The 16,636-nt window shown below is 43.1% G+C and overlaps 1 protein-coding gene across 5 annotated transcripts in view; it reads right to left on the bottom strand.

Annotated features, from left to right (window-relative positions):
- Positions 1-1,378: 1,378 nt before the first annotated feature.
- Positions 1,379-16,636, bottom strand: part of LOC138740612 (uncharacterized) — a 78,707-nt gene continuing 63,449 nt past the window's right edge. For all 5 annotated transcript variants that reach the window (XM_069893515.1, XM_069893514.1, XM_069893517.1 and 2 more), the window contains exon 7: positions 1,379-1,477. In XM_069893515.1, the coding sequence (XP_069749616.1) occupies positions 1,395-1,477 (83 nt within the window). In that variant the 3' untranslated portion in view covers positions 1,379-1,394. The remainder of the gene's footprint in view (positions 1,478-16,636) is intronic.

Genomic DNA, 16,636 nt, shown 5'->3' on the forward strand with positions numbered 1-16,636 from the left:
GGACAGACAAGTCAGTGTGGCAATGGTGTGTGGAATTAAAGCAGTTGACCACTGAGACATCCTTGTCGTTGCAGTGAACAGAGCTAAGATGTTCAACTTTTACTTGGAATCTTTCTATTATATTTTGGCTGGCTAATCAGTCAAGAAAAAATTTTAAGATGACAAGTTTTTTTCCCCCCATTCACAGCAAGAATTCAGTCCTGCTATTGGACAGAGGTCCACTCCCTGAATATAATTCTAGTCACAGAAGGATTTATCCTTGCTGAGGTTGATGGACATCCCTCTAGCTCTCTGGGTCTTTCAGAATGACAGATCTGCTATAGACTTGCATTAGATAAGCAAACAATTATGATCATTTGCCAGCTATCTAGTCTAAAGCTCGCAGACATTGCCTGTCACTTTGAATTTGACTAAATTTACAGTTTATTTCAGACTTCTGCATGCAGATGTTGCAAGAATCTTATCAACAGCCTTTAGACCATTATATCTGGCTTCCAAAAAATGATTATAGGAAATGTGACATGAATGTTTTTTTCTAAAGGCATTATTAGGCTTTCCTGGCTTTCAAGTGCTATTGATTGCGCATATATAAAATTAAAACTCTTCACAGACTGAAATAAGGACAGATTTTATTCTCTAAGTGTGCAAGTGGATTCAATATAAATGTCACCATGTGTGCCAGTCCTTAAAAAATAATATTATGACTGGTTGAACCCAAGCTTTCAAGTCAGAAAATATCACAGGCTGGTTGGAATGAAAGCAGTTTATCATGATTTTGGGCTCTGTATTGCTTACGTGTACATCACCCACTGTTCCTTTTCAATGGCTGAAATGGCACAGATTATATAGGCAGCAGCAAAATTATGGGTCCAAATAAACTGATGAAAAGCAAAGAAATGGCAGAGGAACTCAGCAGGTCAGGCAGCATCCAGGGGTAGAAATGGCCAGTTAACTTTTTGGGTCTAGATTAAGATAGAACAGGTAAAATTGCATTGTAAAGGGGGAAAGAAACTGATCAAGACCCAGAGGTTATAAGAGCAAATTGAGGAGTAGGTAAAGAGATGAAAATAGTGGAATCAGTTTGAGATGGTGGCTACCTAAAATTATTTGTGCCATTAGGTTTAAGGCTATGATGTGTTTCCCTACCCCCCCCCCCCCCACCCCCACAGTTCACATTTGCCAATGGCAGACATGTCACTGCAAGAATGGTTGGGGAGTTGAAATAGTTTTCCCCACGGGAAACACAGCTTTAGACCTGCAAAATAGAGAAATAAGATGTCATTATCAGCAGGGAGTCGCTCTTGATTCATCTTGCCTGACCCTTGTGCACATGCTTTGTCTCATTCAAACGTCCAGACCGAGAGGTCAGAAGGTGGCAGGTTCTGATCCCTTCTTCATTCCAGGCTAATGTGGTGAGGGTCAGACCTTGATGAACTGTATCTGCCCCTCAGCTTTGCTCCGCTGGGAGTTCTGGTGTCTAGCAAAGGCAAAAGAAGTACAGGGTGGTGGCTGTGGTCTTCCAATTATTCTGTCAAATAGTTTTACAGGACAGAAGAATATCCTTCAACCTAATTCAACCATGTTGGCCAAGATACCCGAGATATTCCCATTTACCGTTATTTGGATTTAGGACTTTAACCCGCTGAACCTTTCCTAGCCATGCACTGTTGAAATGTCTTTTAAACAGAGATAACATACATAACAGATGTCAGAGTTATTCAGCATGGAAACAAGCCCCTCATCTCTTCTCTTGAAAGGAGTGAAAAGTTTGGGTCCCACTCAAATGCTGCAGAGAACACAACACAATCTCTGCATGCACTGATCTCAAGGTGTTCAGCCAGTTTGTTCACTGGATTTGTGCAAGGCTTTTCTCGGGGCGACACATTGCTCAACCAAGAGCACCTTTGGCCAGGCATTCCAGAGGACCATCCTCAGGTAAGGAGTAAAATTGGGTGCCTGCATCTCAAATGGTTCAGTAACAGGGCCTGAAGGCACTGAGCTCAGGATATGGGGATAGTGCCGGAGGATTGGCGCATTGCGCATGTGGTTCGGTTATTTAAAAAGGGTTCAAGGAGGAAGCCTGGCAACTATCGGCCTGTAAGTTTGACGTCTGTGTTAGGTAAATTAATGGAGAAAATTCTTAGAGATAGTACTTATAAGCATCTGGATAGACAGGGTCTGATCAGGAGCACTCAACATGGATTTGTGGGAGGAAGGTCATGTTTGACCAATCTGATTTAATTTTTTGAAGAGGTGACTAGGAATGTGGATGAGGGTAGCGCAGTGGATGTTGTCTATATGGACTTCAGTAAGGCCTTCGATAAGGTACCACATGGAAGGTTAGTTAGGAAGGTGCAGTCTTTAGGTATAAATTTTGAGATAGTCAAATGGATTGAACATTGGCTGAAAGGGAGAGGCCAGAGAGTGGTAGTAGATAATTGTCTGTCAGGTTGGAGGCCGGTGACCAATGGTGTGCCTCAAGGATCTGTATTGGGCCCATTGTTGTTCGTTATATACATTAATGATCTAGATGATGGGGTGGTGAATTGGATTAGTAAATATGCAGACGATACTAAGATAGGTGGAATAATGGATAATGAAGAAGGTTTTCAAGGATTGCAGAGGGATTTGGGCTGCTTAGAAAAGTGGGCTGAAAAATGGCAGATGGAATTTAATGCTGATAAGTGTGAGGTGCTTCATTTTGGTAAGAAGAATCAGAACAGGACATACGTGGTAAATGGGAGAGCATTGATGAATACAGAAGAGCAGAAAGATTTAGGAGTAACGGTACATCGTTCCCTGAAGGTAGAAACTCACGTGAATAGGGTGGTGAAGAAGGCTTTTAGTATGCTGGCCTTTATCAATCATTGCATGGAATATAGGAGTTGGGAGGTGATGTTGAGATTGTATAAGACGTTGGTGCGGCTTAATTTGGAGTTCTGTGTGCAGTTCTGGTCGCCTAATTATAGGAAGGATATAAACAGAGTGGAGAGAGTGCAGAGAAGGTTTACCAGAATGTTACCTGGGTTTAAGCATCTAGAGTATAGGTTGAGATTGGACAGATTAGGTCTTTATTCTTTGGAGCGTAGAAGGTTGAGAGGGGATTTGATAGAAGTATTTAAGATTATGAAAGGGATAGACAGAGTGGATGTGGATAGACTATTTCCGTTAAGAGGAGGAAAGATTAAAACAAGAGGACATGAGTTAAGAATTAAGGGGCAGAGGTTTAGAGGTAACATGAGGGGGAACTTCTTTACTCAGAGAGTGGTAGCCGTGTGGAATGAGCTTCCGGGAGAAATAGTGGCGGCGGAGTCAATTGTATTATTTAAGAAAAGGTTGGACAGGTTGAGAAGAAGATGGAGGGTTATGGGCATTGTGCAGGGAGGTGGGACTAGAGAGGGGTGTTTGGTTCGGTGCAGACTAGAAGGGCCTAATGGCCTGTTTCCTTGTTGTAATTGTTATGTTATTGTTATGTTATGATCAACTGTGGTGTTTAGTAAAAAACATAGCTGGAGAAACTCAGCAGGTTTGCTCAGTCACAAGCTCCACACAGGTCTCTAACAAAAGCAGAGAGAGAAGCAAATGGGTTTTGGTCAACTTCAAAGGCTGCAGGATGTAACAAGAATTGCCTGTGGATTACTAACAGCCATTGAAATGGTTTTTCTCCATTATATTGAAGGCACCATCTCCATCTTAAATCCAATTTCTTGACTGATAGAGCCTCATTAGCGAGTGAGGCAAATCTTCTGTACCTTTGTTAGCTCTTCTTAATTCCAATTCATCCAGTCTGTGATGGGACGATCCTAAAGTAATTCAACCTAAGTGGTTAAAGTTCCCCTTGAGCTTGTTGACGTACTCCGGCTCCACAATATCCATGATAAAATCCTCATCCTTCCACACATCTTGTTCATCCATACCTCTCTCACCTTCTCTAGTCTTCCAGCTGCTGAGACCCTTGGCTTTCATCCTTCTTCCCACTTGGTTAAACTTGAATCATTCCTGGACTGGTGGTCATACCGTTCACTCCCAAGGCCCTAAGGTCTTGGATTCTATCCTTAAATAATTTTGCCCCTCTCCCCTCCCTTAAATACTCTTTATAATGAACCTTGGATGCACAAAGCTCTCCCAAGATCTGATTTTCCTCTGCCAAATTGTTCTTCATAATCACATGATGTGAGGTGATTTGCTTGAAGGGACAAAGGAAGCAGATTCAACAGAAATTTTCAAATGTGAGTAGGAGAAATGCATGTAGGAAAAAATATAGGTCAATTTGGATGAAGATCAAAGTGCCAGCAGTGAACAATGGGCTGAATGGGCATCAATGAAGTATTCAGGAATGCAAGATGTGACACTGATATGTAAAGCTCTTGATTATGGTGTACATGATTGTTTTATATGCGTAAAATCCATAGTTTTCCTTACCTACTACTCTCTATGATCAACTTACCATCCAGAGATGTCTGGAAAATATCTACCCCTGTAAGGCTCATTAACTAAAGAGGAAAAATATTAGAATCTGAGTGGCAAAAATTAAAAAATGTGGTATGATCAAACCAGCTCACTATTCTAGTCATACAGATGGTCTCCGTGATAGCACTGTGTATAGTTTGAACCACTTTACCTATAAAAGATGTACTTACCAGAGAAGAGGGAGTGGATAAATTGACTCCAGGAATGGTGTCAATTGCAGAGAGAGAGAGAGAGAGAGAGAGAGAGAGAGAGAGAGAGAGAGAGAGAGAGAGAGAGAGAGAGAGTGAATGGACAGCTCTGTGTCTTCTAGAGTTTAGAAAAAAAAATGAAAAGAAATTCAAAATGTAGTTCGAGTGGTAACTGGCCCAATGTGCGAGGATGTTTTCCTCGTTCAGAAGTCTTGGATCTGTGATCACAATTTCAGACCAAGCAGCGAGAATTGAGAATTGACCTCAGGAGAAACTTCTTCACCAAAGGGTGGAGAATCGACCTTTTATTTCTTATATATAAAAAAAACATTTACGTCAGAAGAAAATATGTGATTAGATGTACTCGCTCTTTCAGACGAGATCTAGTCTTATCTTTGCTTTTTGATTCACAGTATGAATCAAAAGATACAAAATACATGCAACCCTCAGGATAAGCTGCTCAGAGCTTTTTTTTGGTTAGTTTTCATTTTTAAAAAAAAATAGAATAGGTTAGGTGAGAGATATATATTACTGTCTTCATCCAGTGCAGTGGGGGGGCGGGGGGAAGGGGACAGTGACGGTGACAGCGGGGGGGGTGGGGGGGGAACGATGACACTGAGCTTTTATTGTTTGAAGTTTTATCTTGATGTATCAACATATGTGATACTGTATTTTCAGATTCATTCCCTTTTCTTCATTATACTGTATTTATTATAAAAAGATTGAAAAAGGATGGTGAATCTTTGGAAAGTTCTACAGTAAAGGATATGGAAGGCTCCATCTCAGTTTTCACTCAAGACAGGAATTAATAGGTTTCTGAATACTGAGGAAATCAAGAGATACAGGGAGAGTGAAACTCCATGGTCAGGAGGAGCACTGAAGCAAGCTCAAAAGGACAAGTAGGCAACACCTGCTCCTATTCCTACCTTGCATTTCTCCAATCAGCCAAAGGACAAACAGTGCTTATTGTCAGAGCTAAATGTTACTCAAGTGGATAAGGGAAAGTAAACCCAGGGCCTTTTGCCAATGTTCTTGATTGTAGAATAATGAAGTGTTTTGGAGCTGGAGCCTCTGTTGTCACGTAAAAATCATGGAACGATACCAGCACACCATTGAGATAATCAGATATTCCTTTCCATTGGTGAAGCTAGTTGAGGAATACTTTTTGCCACCAGTTTTCTTCAGAGCACAGCAATCTTATCAAACTGCATTTAAATATCAACCAAAGTTTGATCCTCATTTAAAGAGCGAGATCTGAACCCTGACCTTCTGACTGCAAAGTCACTGCAGTGTACAAGTGCTAGGAGGGGCAAGTGAAAGGATGTACAATTTTGTAGTACACATTGGCGATGGAAACTAAATTCATATTTTGCATTCAGGGTCACCTTACAAACGTTCAGGCCAGAGACCTGTAATTAACATTTCTGAAAGCGTGGGCCTGGGAGTGTAGAAGATGTCCTGTGGGAGGGGAATCTAAAATTGGAGGGCAAAAAAGGGCGGCACAGTTAGCATAGCGATAAGCGCAATGCTCTTACAGCGTCAGTGATTGACCCAGGGTTCAAATCCCACGCTGTCTGGAAGGAGTTTGTACTTTCTTCCCATGTCTGCATTTCCTCCCACCATTCAAAACATATCAGGTGTTATAGATCAATTGAGTGTAATTGGGTGGCATGGCTCGTGAACCAAAAGGGCCTGCTACTGTGAATGTTTACGTTTAAATTTTAATAATATTTAAGAGAGAAAGATTCAGGAGACCAGAAGCACCTTATTCACAGAGAGGGTGGAGGGTATATAGAGCAAAGGAAGTGGCAGAGGCAGGTATAATTGTAACATTTGACAGGTACATGGATGGGAAAAGTTTTAGGAGATACTGGCCAACAATGCATTGGAGGGGTGGCATTGACAGATTATCAAGTGATTAAGCTGTATGGCAGTGACATTTTAACAAGGGGTGGGGGAAATCAGGCAAAGAGCAACACAGCAGCACTGCAAATGGAACGTCTCTGCTTGTGACCTACGTTTGTGCTGAGTGTGCATGTTCTCCCAGAGTGTGTGGGTTTCCTCCAGCTGCTGCAGTTAGAACATAGAACAGTACAGGCCCTTCAGCCCACAATGTTGTGCTGATCTTTAGACCGTGCCTCCCACATAAACCACCAATTTAAATTCCTCCATATGCTTGTCTCTTGAAATTCACCAATGTACCTCTACATCCTTGCTCGCTAATCATGTTGTTTGATTTTAGTGAGTGAGAGGACCTTACAGAAAAGGAGAGTGCAGGTTGAATAAAATGGGATCATGAGGGTCGGTAACATTCGATACGACTCTACAAGAAGATCATCAGATACTGGGGAAGGGATTCAGGGTTACGGGGGTGAGGAGCGGGATTTTGAAGAGTGGAGATTGGAGTGGATGGAGAATGACTGGGTTAGTGGAGATGACTGGGTGAGCAAGTGTTGCTATGGCATGGGCAGATGGTTGAGGATCCAGAAAGATGATGAACACCCAGTGGTACAGACCAGCATTTTCCCCACTGCCATCAATTTCTGAAAGGACAATGAACCACAGACACTAGCTCACTTTCTCTTCTTTTGCGCTAATTTATTTATTTATTTTTTTAAAATATAATTTATAACAATTTTGTCCCTGAAATGCTGACACAAAACAATGAATGTTGTGACACGTTCATGACAGTAAATTCTGATTCTGAACAATTGACTCTGGAGCAGTACAGTTATTACAGTGGCAGAGACCTGGGTTTGAATCTGGCGCTATCCATAAGGAGTTTGTACATTCTCCCCTTGTCTGTATAGGTTTCCTCTGGGAGGTCCAACTTCCTCCCACCTTACAAATACATACAGGAGTTGTAGGTTAATTGGGGGGTTTTGGGCAGCATGAGCTTTTGGGCCAAAAGTGTCGGTTACCATGTTGTATGTCTAAATTTAAAATGTAAAAACTTTAAAATTAAAAAAAAAAACAGGAAACATATCAGCAAGAGGAGTCTACAACAGATACATCACAAATAAGTTTGTGAACCTCAGCTCGCAACTAAAAGGTCAAATGTTAAAAATGTAGCATCCAATTCTACTGTGTGCAAATTTCACTCTCTTTAGTGGATATAGATAATAGGTTTCATTAGATTATATAGCAGGCTTACTAATGCTCAGCAATTCAGCTAATAACTGCCAGCATTTTGATGAATCTACTATAAATTGGACAGCAGACCTGTCAATGTTCTGGTGAAGTATTCAGAGCGACATTTATGATCATCAAACTTGACGCAGATTACAGACCCACTAAAACATATAAAGCTATAATTTTTTCTTCCTTAATCGAGGCACACAAAGTCGGTTTCATCCTTCAATCTGCCGACTCGATTTATTATATTTGTCAGGCCTTGCATCACTTCAGTGAGACAGATTGATTTCTACCCACCATCCTGCCCCCATTGCCACCATCCATTCACCAACCCCACACCCCAGGTCAATCAACCATGTGATCAGTCAAGTGTCCAAAGCTTCCTTCAGCTCTGAGATATTCCAAAGTCTCTGGCAACCAATACAGACATTGATTTTGAATATGGATCTGGAATCAGTGACCACAAAACCACTGGAGTGACACAAGTCTCTCCTGGTTCACTCATACCCCTCATTTCCATATGATATAGAAGGAAGCAATTCATTCCATTGCCAACTCTCAAAATAATCCTATTCTCCTCTAATTATCCCTGTAATCTATTATCCAATCAAATTTCTACCACCTAACTAGATTCCAGGCAACTTACAGTGGCAAACCACCTGCAATTGCACATCTTTGGGTGGAAGGAAGTCAGAGCACCAGGAAGTTTAGGGGGGGGGGGGCGGTGGTGAAAAACAGACCCTTATATGGTCCAAGGTAGAACTCCACACAGACAGCACCAGAGGCCAGTATTGAACCTGAACTGTGAGATAGCAGTGTCGCTGTCTGTGCCACCCAGTAATAGAATGTGGGACAGAGACCTTATGTGCAGAATAGCACTCGTTTTGGTGTTGATACTCCTACGGTGCTTTGAGGAGGATGCTCCAGCTTCTAAACCCAGCAACAATGAAGGAATGGTAATGCATTGTAACCTAGCAAAACAAAAGTATAATCTCCTGGAGGAACTCAGCATGTCAGTGGAAGAAAAGGAAATGTTGTTGCTACAGTTTGGAACCCTTAAGATCTTTTGTTTTTAAAAATAGCACCTGACACAGCTATTACAGCACCAGTGTGCTGGGTTCAAAAACCCCATGGTAGGTAAAGACCTTGAATGTTCTCCCTGTGACTTTGTGGATTTCTTCTGGATGCTCTGGTTTCCTCCCACATTCCAAAGACATCCGAGGTTAGAAGGTTAATTGGTCACACAGCTATTTTTGTGGTGCATGCTCTTGTGAGCCAGAAGGTTTAAATTAAAACCTAAGTAAATGATACAAGGTTGGTGCAAAGAGAGCAGTGGGCTGTGCATTCAGAAGGGCTGAGGTTAGAAGTGGGGAACAAGAGTGGAGAAGTCGAGGTGGTTGATGCTGAGTTGGCAATTGGAAATGAAAAGGTCAAAAGAGGGTGGGGGGGGGGGTTGCGTGATTTGAAGCAGAACCCCTAGAGGCTGGTGTTACTGCACATCTCCACTCCTTGCCCTTGGTGGTGGAAGTCAGGGGACTGGAGGATCTGCTGAAAGGTCTTTGCCAGGTTGCTGTGATACATATTGTATCATATTGGATGGAAGGAATGAATGCATCTTGTGGGGTTCCAGTCAACCATAAGCATGGAATCATTGGAACTCTGGCCCAGAAAATGCCTTGCCTCAGATGGAGCAGGACTTAAGACTGCCACTAGAGCTGCACAAGTGGAAAATATTCCACCACATTTCCCGCATTGTTCAGGACTTGTTTGATGTTTTCAAGGATGGCTTCATTATCTAAAATACAGTTCAATGTGTGGGTAAGGAACTTAGCTTTCAGATAGATGGATCATTGGGCTTTCTTCTTGGACTTGTACAAAAAGGATAGGTTGCACCTGAAATGGAAGGGAACCAATATCCTCACAGGCAGATTTGATGGTGCCATTGCATTAATCAGTCATCAGTAATACTTATATTTTTGACCATACAATGGAAAGAGGTTCACTGATGAAGTCGTGAATATTCATTCCCTGCTCAGTTTCAATTCCCTCAAAGTGCTGAAATTGACAAAAAGTGGGACAATTGACTTCCAACAACAACAACCATCTTCTGTTTGGCAATCATGAGTCTTCGATTGGTAGATTCTTGATTACCAAGGCATCAATGTTCTGGGGAGAAGGCCAAGCTGTGAGGCTGAGTGGGAAAATGGATCAGCTCATGAAATGATGGGGCAGACTCAATGGGTTGAATAGGCTATTTCTGCTCCTGTCTTATGAAACGTTGGCTCTATTTCTCTTTCCACAGAGACAGCTTGACTTGCTGAGCATTTTCTGTTTTCCAGTTCAGGTTTTGAGTGTCTGCAGTTTTTAATTTTTGTTTTTGCAAGATATGAATTCAACATCTGGTATGTTTGCCCTTCAATGCCCATTAACCAGTTCAAGCAGGGATCCTTGTTGCCATGCTCAGTCAAGTGACGCCTTCATATCAAGGTCAGCCACTGTTACCTCATGCCTGGAGTCTAGCTCTTAGGGTTTCCATCTCTGGGCCAAGGTGGAGATCAAGTTGGCAAGCAAGTAACCCAGATCAGATTGCCACATTGACATTGAGATAATGAAAATGCCATGGACACCACCTTCTGGAATATTAGATTTGACTAAAAGCGAAGCAATATGGACAATAGTAAAACACGAAAGTCTGCAGACACCGTGATTAAAGTAAAAACACAACGCTGGGGAAACTCAGCAGGTCAAATAGTGCACATTATATGGTAAAGGTAAAGATGCATAACCAACATTTCAGGCTTGAGCCCTTCATCAAGGGATGAGCAAAATGCAGCCAGGTGTCTGAACACCTAATATATCATCTGGACATTTTCCAAACAGATGGCAAAAACAGAGACTTCTCCAATTTCTGCTGGCCTTCCCCATTCTCACTCACTTCTCTTTCCCTTGGTCTTCTTTCCTCCAGCTTCCTACCCCCTTCCCTCTGCATTAAAAGCCATTCCTTCTCCCCCTCCTTTGCTGGTGTGCCCTCCCTCCCTTATCCATACATTACCTCTTGCCTGTGGGACTGTGCTCCTCCACCTGCCCTTCCCTCCCCCCCCACCCCACCAGTTTGTTTTTGGCACCTGCCTACATTTAGCTCATACCTTGATAAAGGGATCAAGCCTGAAGCATTGGTTATATATCTTCATCTTTGTTTTCTGTAATATGGACAATAATTATGCATTGGATTTGTCCCAATTTTTAATAGAGCATCACTTGGCAAAGAGAGACCATCAGCTGCAGAAAACATGAGCAGAAAGGGAATGAGTGTGCGTGTGAATCACTTGGCCCTTCGACCCCTCAGAGTTAGAATCATGGAGTGGTACATCACAGAAACAGCCTCTTTAGCCCACCATGTCCATGCGGACTGTCAAAGCCCTAGCTACACCAAGAGGAGTGAAACAGGGAAGTCTGCAGATGCTTGAGAAAGGAATGGAATCCTTGCAGGCGACAGGGTGTGAAGAGGTGCAGTCGAGGTAGCTGTGGGAATTGGTGAGTTTGTAGAAGACATCTGTCGAGAATTTGTCTCCAGAGATGGAGTCAGAGAGATTGAGAATGGGGAGAGTGCTGCCAGAGATGGACCAAGTGAATTTGAGGTCAGGGTGGAAATTGGCAGCAAAGTTAATAAAGTTGACAGCTACATTAATCTCATTTACTAGCGCTGCCCATAGTCTGCCATGCCTCAATGAATTAAATGTCCTCCAGATGCTTCTTAAATGCAAAAACATCATTAGGAGTAGGAGTCGACCATCTGGCCTGTCGAGCCTGCTCCACCATTGAGATCACCACTGATTTGGCCATGTACTCAGCTTCACCTTTCCAGCTTTTCGCCCATAACCCTACAATGCAGAAATCTATACAACTCTAACTTCAATGGTATCACCTCGACTGTCTCAATAGGCAGAGAATCTCAAAGATTCACCACTCACTGCGAGAAGCAGTGCCATGATGTTCCCAGGGCCTGATCCTGACCAATCTGGATGGCACTGCCACAGAGGCAGAGCAAGGTTTCCCCCTACCCCACCCCCCCAACCCCATGGTACTCAGACCACCATAGGGGAACAACAGATGAATGTTACCACAGAGCACCAGTGCCTGAGCTGCTACTTCACCAGTGAGGCAAGAGCTAACAGAGCCACTGAGGTAAACCACTGTTGGTATATTTATCTGTCTGGTTACACTCATTGGCTTATTGTACCAGTGGTTCCTCCAACAGACTCCTGAATAAAGATGACTTTTCCCACAGCCCCCTCCCAAGTTCAGGTCAGTTGACCATCACCTGCCTGAATTTTTCTCATCCCTTGATGAAGGGCTCAAGCCTGAAATGATGGTTATGCATCTTTACCTTTACCATTCTATTGTGAATAAAAGCCTATTCATTTTACACAACTTCAGTCTTTTGGAGTTATTGATGGTGCATCAGTTATGGTAATTCTCACAAACCTCCACAGTGAGGTGGATTCCATCAATCCTCCGACATCCAAGCATGGGGATAAACTATCCAGTCCAGGCTCTGTTTGGTGGGTAGGGGGAAATATTCCTTAACATTGGAGAAGCCACATGCATTTGACATCAACACTAACCGCACTACACACTTCCCTTTTGCCTTACTGCTGTTTTATACTCGAGGACACATGCTTAAGGTGGAGGGGGAATATTTATGGGAGCTGTGCAGGGCTTAATTTCTTAGAGAGTGGTGGGTGCCTGGAATGAGCTGCCAGGAGTAGTGGTAGAAGCAGATACAATAGTAGGGTTTAAGAGGCTTCCAGAAAGACATAAATGTGAAGGGAATAGAGCAGCTATTCTCAACTGATACCATACAGCCCCACCCTGGGGCCACAGCACATTTATGGAGGGGCCACAGACTGAAATAATAAATTGTTTTTAAATGTTTTTTTTGCAGTTGGTTGGAGGGAAGTACAGAAGAATCCAACTAAACTTGTCTGCTTCACAGGGAAGGGGGACGATAAACTTTGGCAGAACCCCAAGGGACTCATAGCCAATAAAAAAAAGGAAGGGAATAGTTTGAATAGAGGATCAGGTGCAAGCAGCAGTCTTAGTTTAATTTGAGCATCATGTTCAGCGCGGACATGGACCGGAGGGCCTGCTCCTCTACTGCACTGTTGTATGTTTACTTTGATTCATCTGCCTTGGCATGTATCATGATCGCTAATTTACTGTAAGCACCCCCACCCCCACCTTTCCCCAGTTGTCTCATTGATTGCTCCATCAATTAATAAAGAGCTGTCAAGAAACAAATACATCTGCCGAACCGCAGTGAGAATTCAACACTACCTGCCCTGGATGTTGCTTCAGCTCACCTTCCCCACTGTTTTCGGCACAATCTTTACTGCATTATTGAGCAAACATCTGGGTCTTTCATATGTTATAATGCAATCACATACACCTGCATAAATAATTAAACTCTGAAGTGCTGGCAACAATTAGCATGGTTGCTGTCATCTCCTACCTCCAAGCTTTCTTATAATATTATTATCATATGTTCAAGGCTGCTTGTTGCGATCATGTTATCATCAGATAATTGGGAAATTCAGAATCAGAATTATAGTCATGAACATGTGTCACAAAATCTATGGTTTGGCAGCAGGAGGAGCTGTGCTTTACAGATCCAAAATTGCTATTAATTATGGCTCTGTAAATACAAGATTTAAAAATAAATAATTGGCGCAATTAAAAAAAAGTGTCTATAGTTTAATTGTCCATTCAGAAATCTGAATGGAGCGGTATTGTATCATTGGGCCCGCATTGTTGGTGTAGCTACAACGCTGTTACAGCACCAGCGAGGGGGACTGGGGTTCGAACCCCATGTCGTTTGTACGTTCTCCCCATGTCAGCATGGGATTTCAACAGGGGGCTCCAGTTGCCTCCCACCATTTGAAACGTACTGGGGGTGTGGTTTAATTGAGTGTAATTGGGCAGCACACACTTGTGGGCCGAAATGGCCGGTCACTGTGCTGTATGTCTAAATTCTTTTTAAATCTTCAGCCTCCTATACCTCCTTCTTGATGAGAGCAAAGGAAAAGGGCATGTCCTGGGTGGTGAGGCTCCTTGAAGATAGAGGCTGCTTTCTGGATACACTGTCTCTTGACCAGTGCCCATGGTAGTACTAGTTGAGTCTGTAATTTTTTTTTCCTGCCCTGTGCATTGGCACCTCCACACCAGTCAATGATGCAACCAGTTAGTATGTTCTCCACAATATAACTGTAGAAATTTGCAAGAGCCTTTGGTGATGTAACAAACAGCCACAGGTCTGCCTTCATTTTTATATCGACATGATGGCCCAGGACAGATCTTCAGAGATGATGACACACAGGTTTTGAATTTCTTTTCCCTGCTAAACAAGCTTGATGATCATACTATAGTACCTAACCAATTGTGCATACAATTTGTAAGCAACTTTCTTCCACCAGTTACATTAACTAGAGAATTTAACCTGTTTTTAAAGCAGAAATTTCAGGACTGCATGTTGCAGTCTTTCTGCAGTTGGCTTGCTTTGGGCCCCATTTTCTAACACATTGGTGGATGCAGTGACACCTGTGTATACTCTGCAAATTATACTTCAGTGCATGTGATCTTGTGGTGCGCCGTTAGCCAGAATCAGACACACACAAGGTAAAGACAGTACAACAGGCTCTAATCCACAAAGCCTTTCACAGAGCCAGGCTGGCTAAAGCTGCAGTAACTCTGAGTGAGGCCAGCGCAGGCTTATATCCTGGACGGTGATTAACACCCGACCAAGTGGGGCGTGATCCATTCAGGCCAACTGATTGACAGCCGGCCAGGTGTTGTCCTGTCTCCTTACTCTCCAGGTACAGAGGTTTCCCCCTGCAGTAGGCCGGCGGTACACTCCTGCAGGTACAGATGTTGCCCTGCAGTAGGCTGATGGTGTACCACCACAGATCTAGGCTGCTGCCATTCTTAATTGGGGCCACATAGCCCCCCTGGAGGCCACAGCACATTTAAGGGGGGGGGGCATAGAGTGAAATCATTTAAAAAAAAATAAACAGTAGTTAGTAGGAGAGAAGTTTAGAACAACTAAACTTGACCACTTCATAGAGAGGGTGGTCAATAAACTTTGAGCAGAGTCCTAAGACGGGGTGGGGGCATAACTCAAAGATCTAGAACAGTTGACTTTCCTCATGAGCAGAAGGACCTGCACAGGCTGCAGGTGACTTGTGGTTGGGGAACCCACACAGGCTGCTGGAGACTGGCTCATGGGAGCCAGGTAACAAAGCTGGGATTCGAGAGGGTACTGAAGGTAGGAAGGGCTCGTGAAGGGCCTCGGGCACTGAAGGCTTCCTAATCACGTTAGAGGTTTGGATCTGGAGCTCAATTTGCTGATGGTTTGTACTGGAATGTGAGGAGCTGGAGGCAAATCCATGGACACTCAGTGACTCTGAAGGGACTCACTTTTTCTCTTTCTTTCACTGCAAGGAGCACTGGGTGGCACTAATGGTGACTCACTGCCTTTCAGCAGTCAGAAGGCAATTTTGTGTAATTATATGACATATGACATATATGCCTAAAGAAATCTCTTGGTGCCTGCCACATTGACCACCGCCAGTGGGCTGATAACGCCTCAAACCGTGCATCTTGGCGCCTCACAGTTCGGCGGGCAGCAACCTCCTTTGAAGAAGACCGCAGAGCCTACCTCACTGACAAAAGGCAAAGGAGGGAAAACCCAACACCCAACCCCAACCCACCAATTTTCCCCTGCAACCGCTGCAATCGTGTCTGCCTGTCCCGCATCGGACTTGTCAGCCACAAACGAGCCTGCAGCTGACGTGGACTTTTTACCCCCTCCATAAATCTTCGTCCGCGAAGCCAAGCCAAAGAAGAAAAAAAATGACATATGACAATAAGGAACCTTGTGGATTTTCACACCATCAAGGTGCTATCTTTTACATAATATAATACATTAGAGCAAAGCACCTAAATCTTCCAGCACCATTTGAGAGGAAAAAGGCTCAGCCTAGTCACCTGGGCAATATTCACCCTAGAAGCAACATTAATAGCAAAAGAACACCAGTTGAGCATTGATTCATTGCCGCCTGTAAACACCTATTTTTGCCATTGAGTTCTTTGCAACTCTTAAGCACAATTACTCTAATGTATTGAAAGTCTTTAATGCAAGCTACAGTTATAAGACCATAAGATACAGGAGGTGAAGTGAGCCATTTGGCCTGTCAAGTCTGTCCTGCCACGATCCATTCTCCTACTCAGCCCCACTCCCTCATAACCTTTGATATCCTGACCTATCAATCTCTGCCTTAAATACACCCTACAACCTGGCCTCCACTGCTGCCTGTGGGAGCAAATTCCAGAGGTTCACCAATTTTTGGCTGAAGGAATTCCTCCACATTTGTTTTAAATGGGTGTTTTTGAATCCTAAAGTTGTGTCATGTTGGCCTGGACTCCTCTACCATGGAAAAGAACTTTGTCATGAGACTTTACACAAATTTTCTATTGATGCTTCTTTAAAAGGAGTTTCTCATCAAATGTGCTGTAGGGAAGGAAACGCAACTGGTAAACAGGGATGTGGATTATGCAAATGTGGTAACAGGGAACACAGCAATGACAACACTCAAGTTTCAGAAACTCCATTGATGATTTAATAGCATGCACATCACTAGCATAGAAAATTGGATTTATTGTTAAACAAGTTATATTCATAGACAACACCCATTGTTCCAACAGAAACTCAAAGTCATTGTTAACTCAGATAAATCAGTTCCCAGAGGGCATTTGTTTAAGGCAAAAGAGATTTCACAGGAAGCTAA

The sequence above is a fragment of the Narcine bancroftii genome, chromosome 8, assembly GCF_036971445.1.
Source record: "Narcine bancroftii isolate sNarBan1 chromosome 8, sNarBan1.hap1, whole genome shotgun sequence".
Taxonomy (NCBI): Eukaryota; Metazoa; Chordata; class Chondrichthyes; order Torpediniformes; family Narcinidae; genus Narcine; species Narcine bancroftii.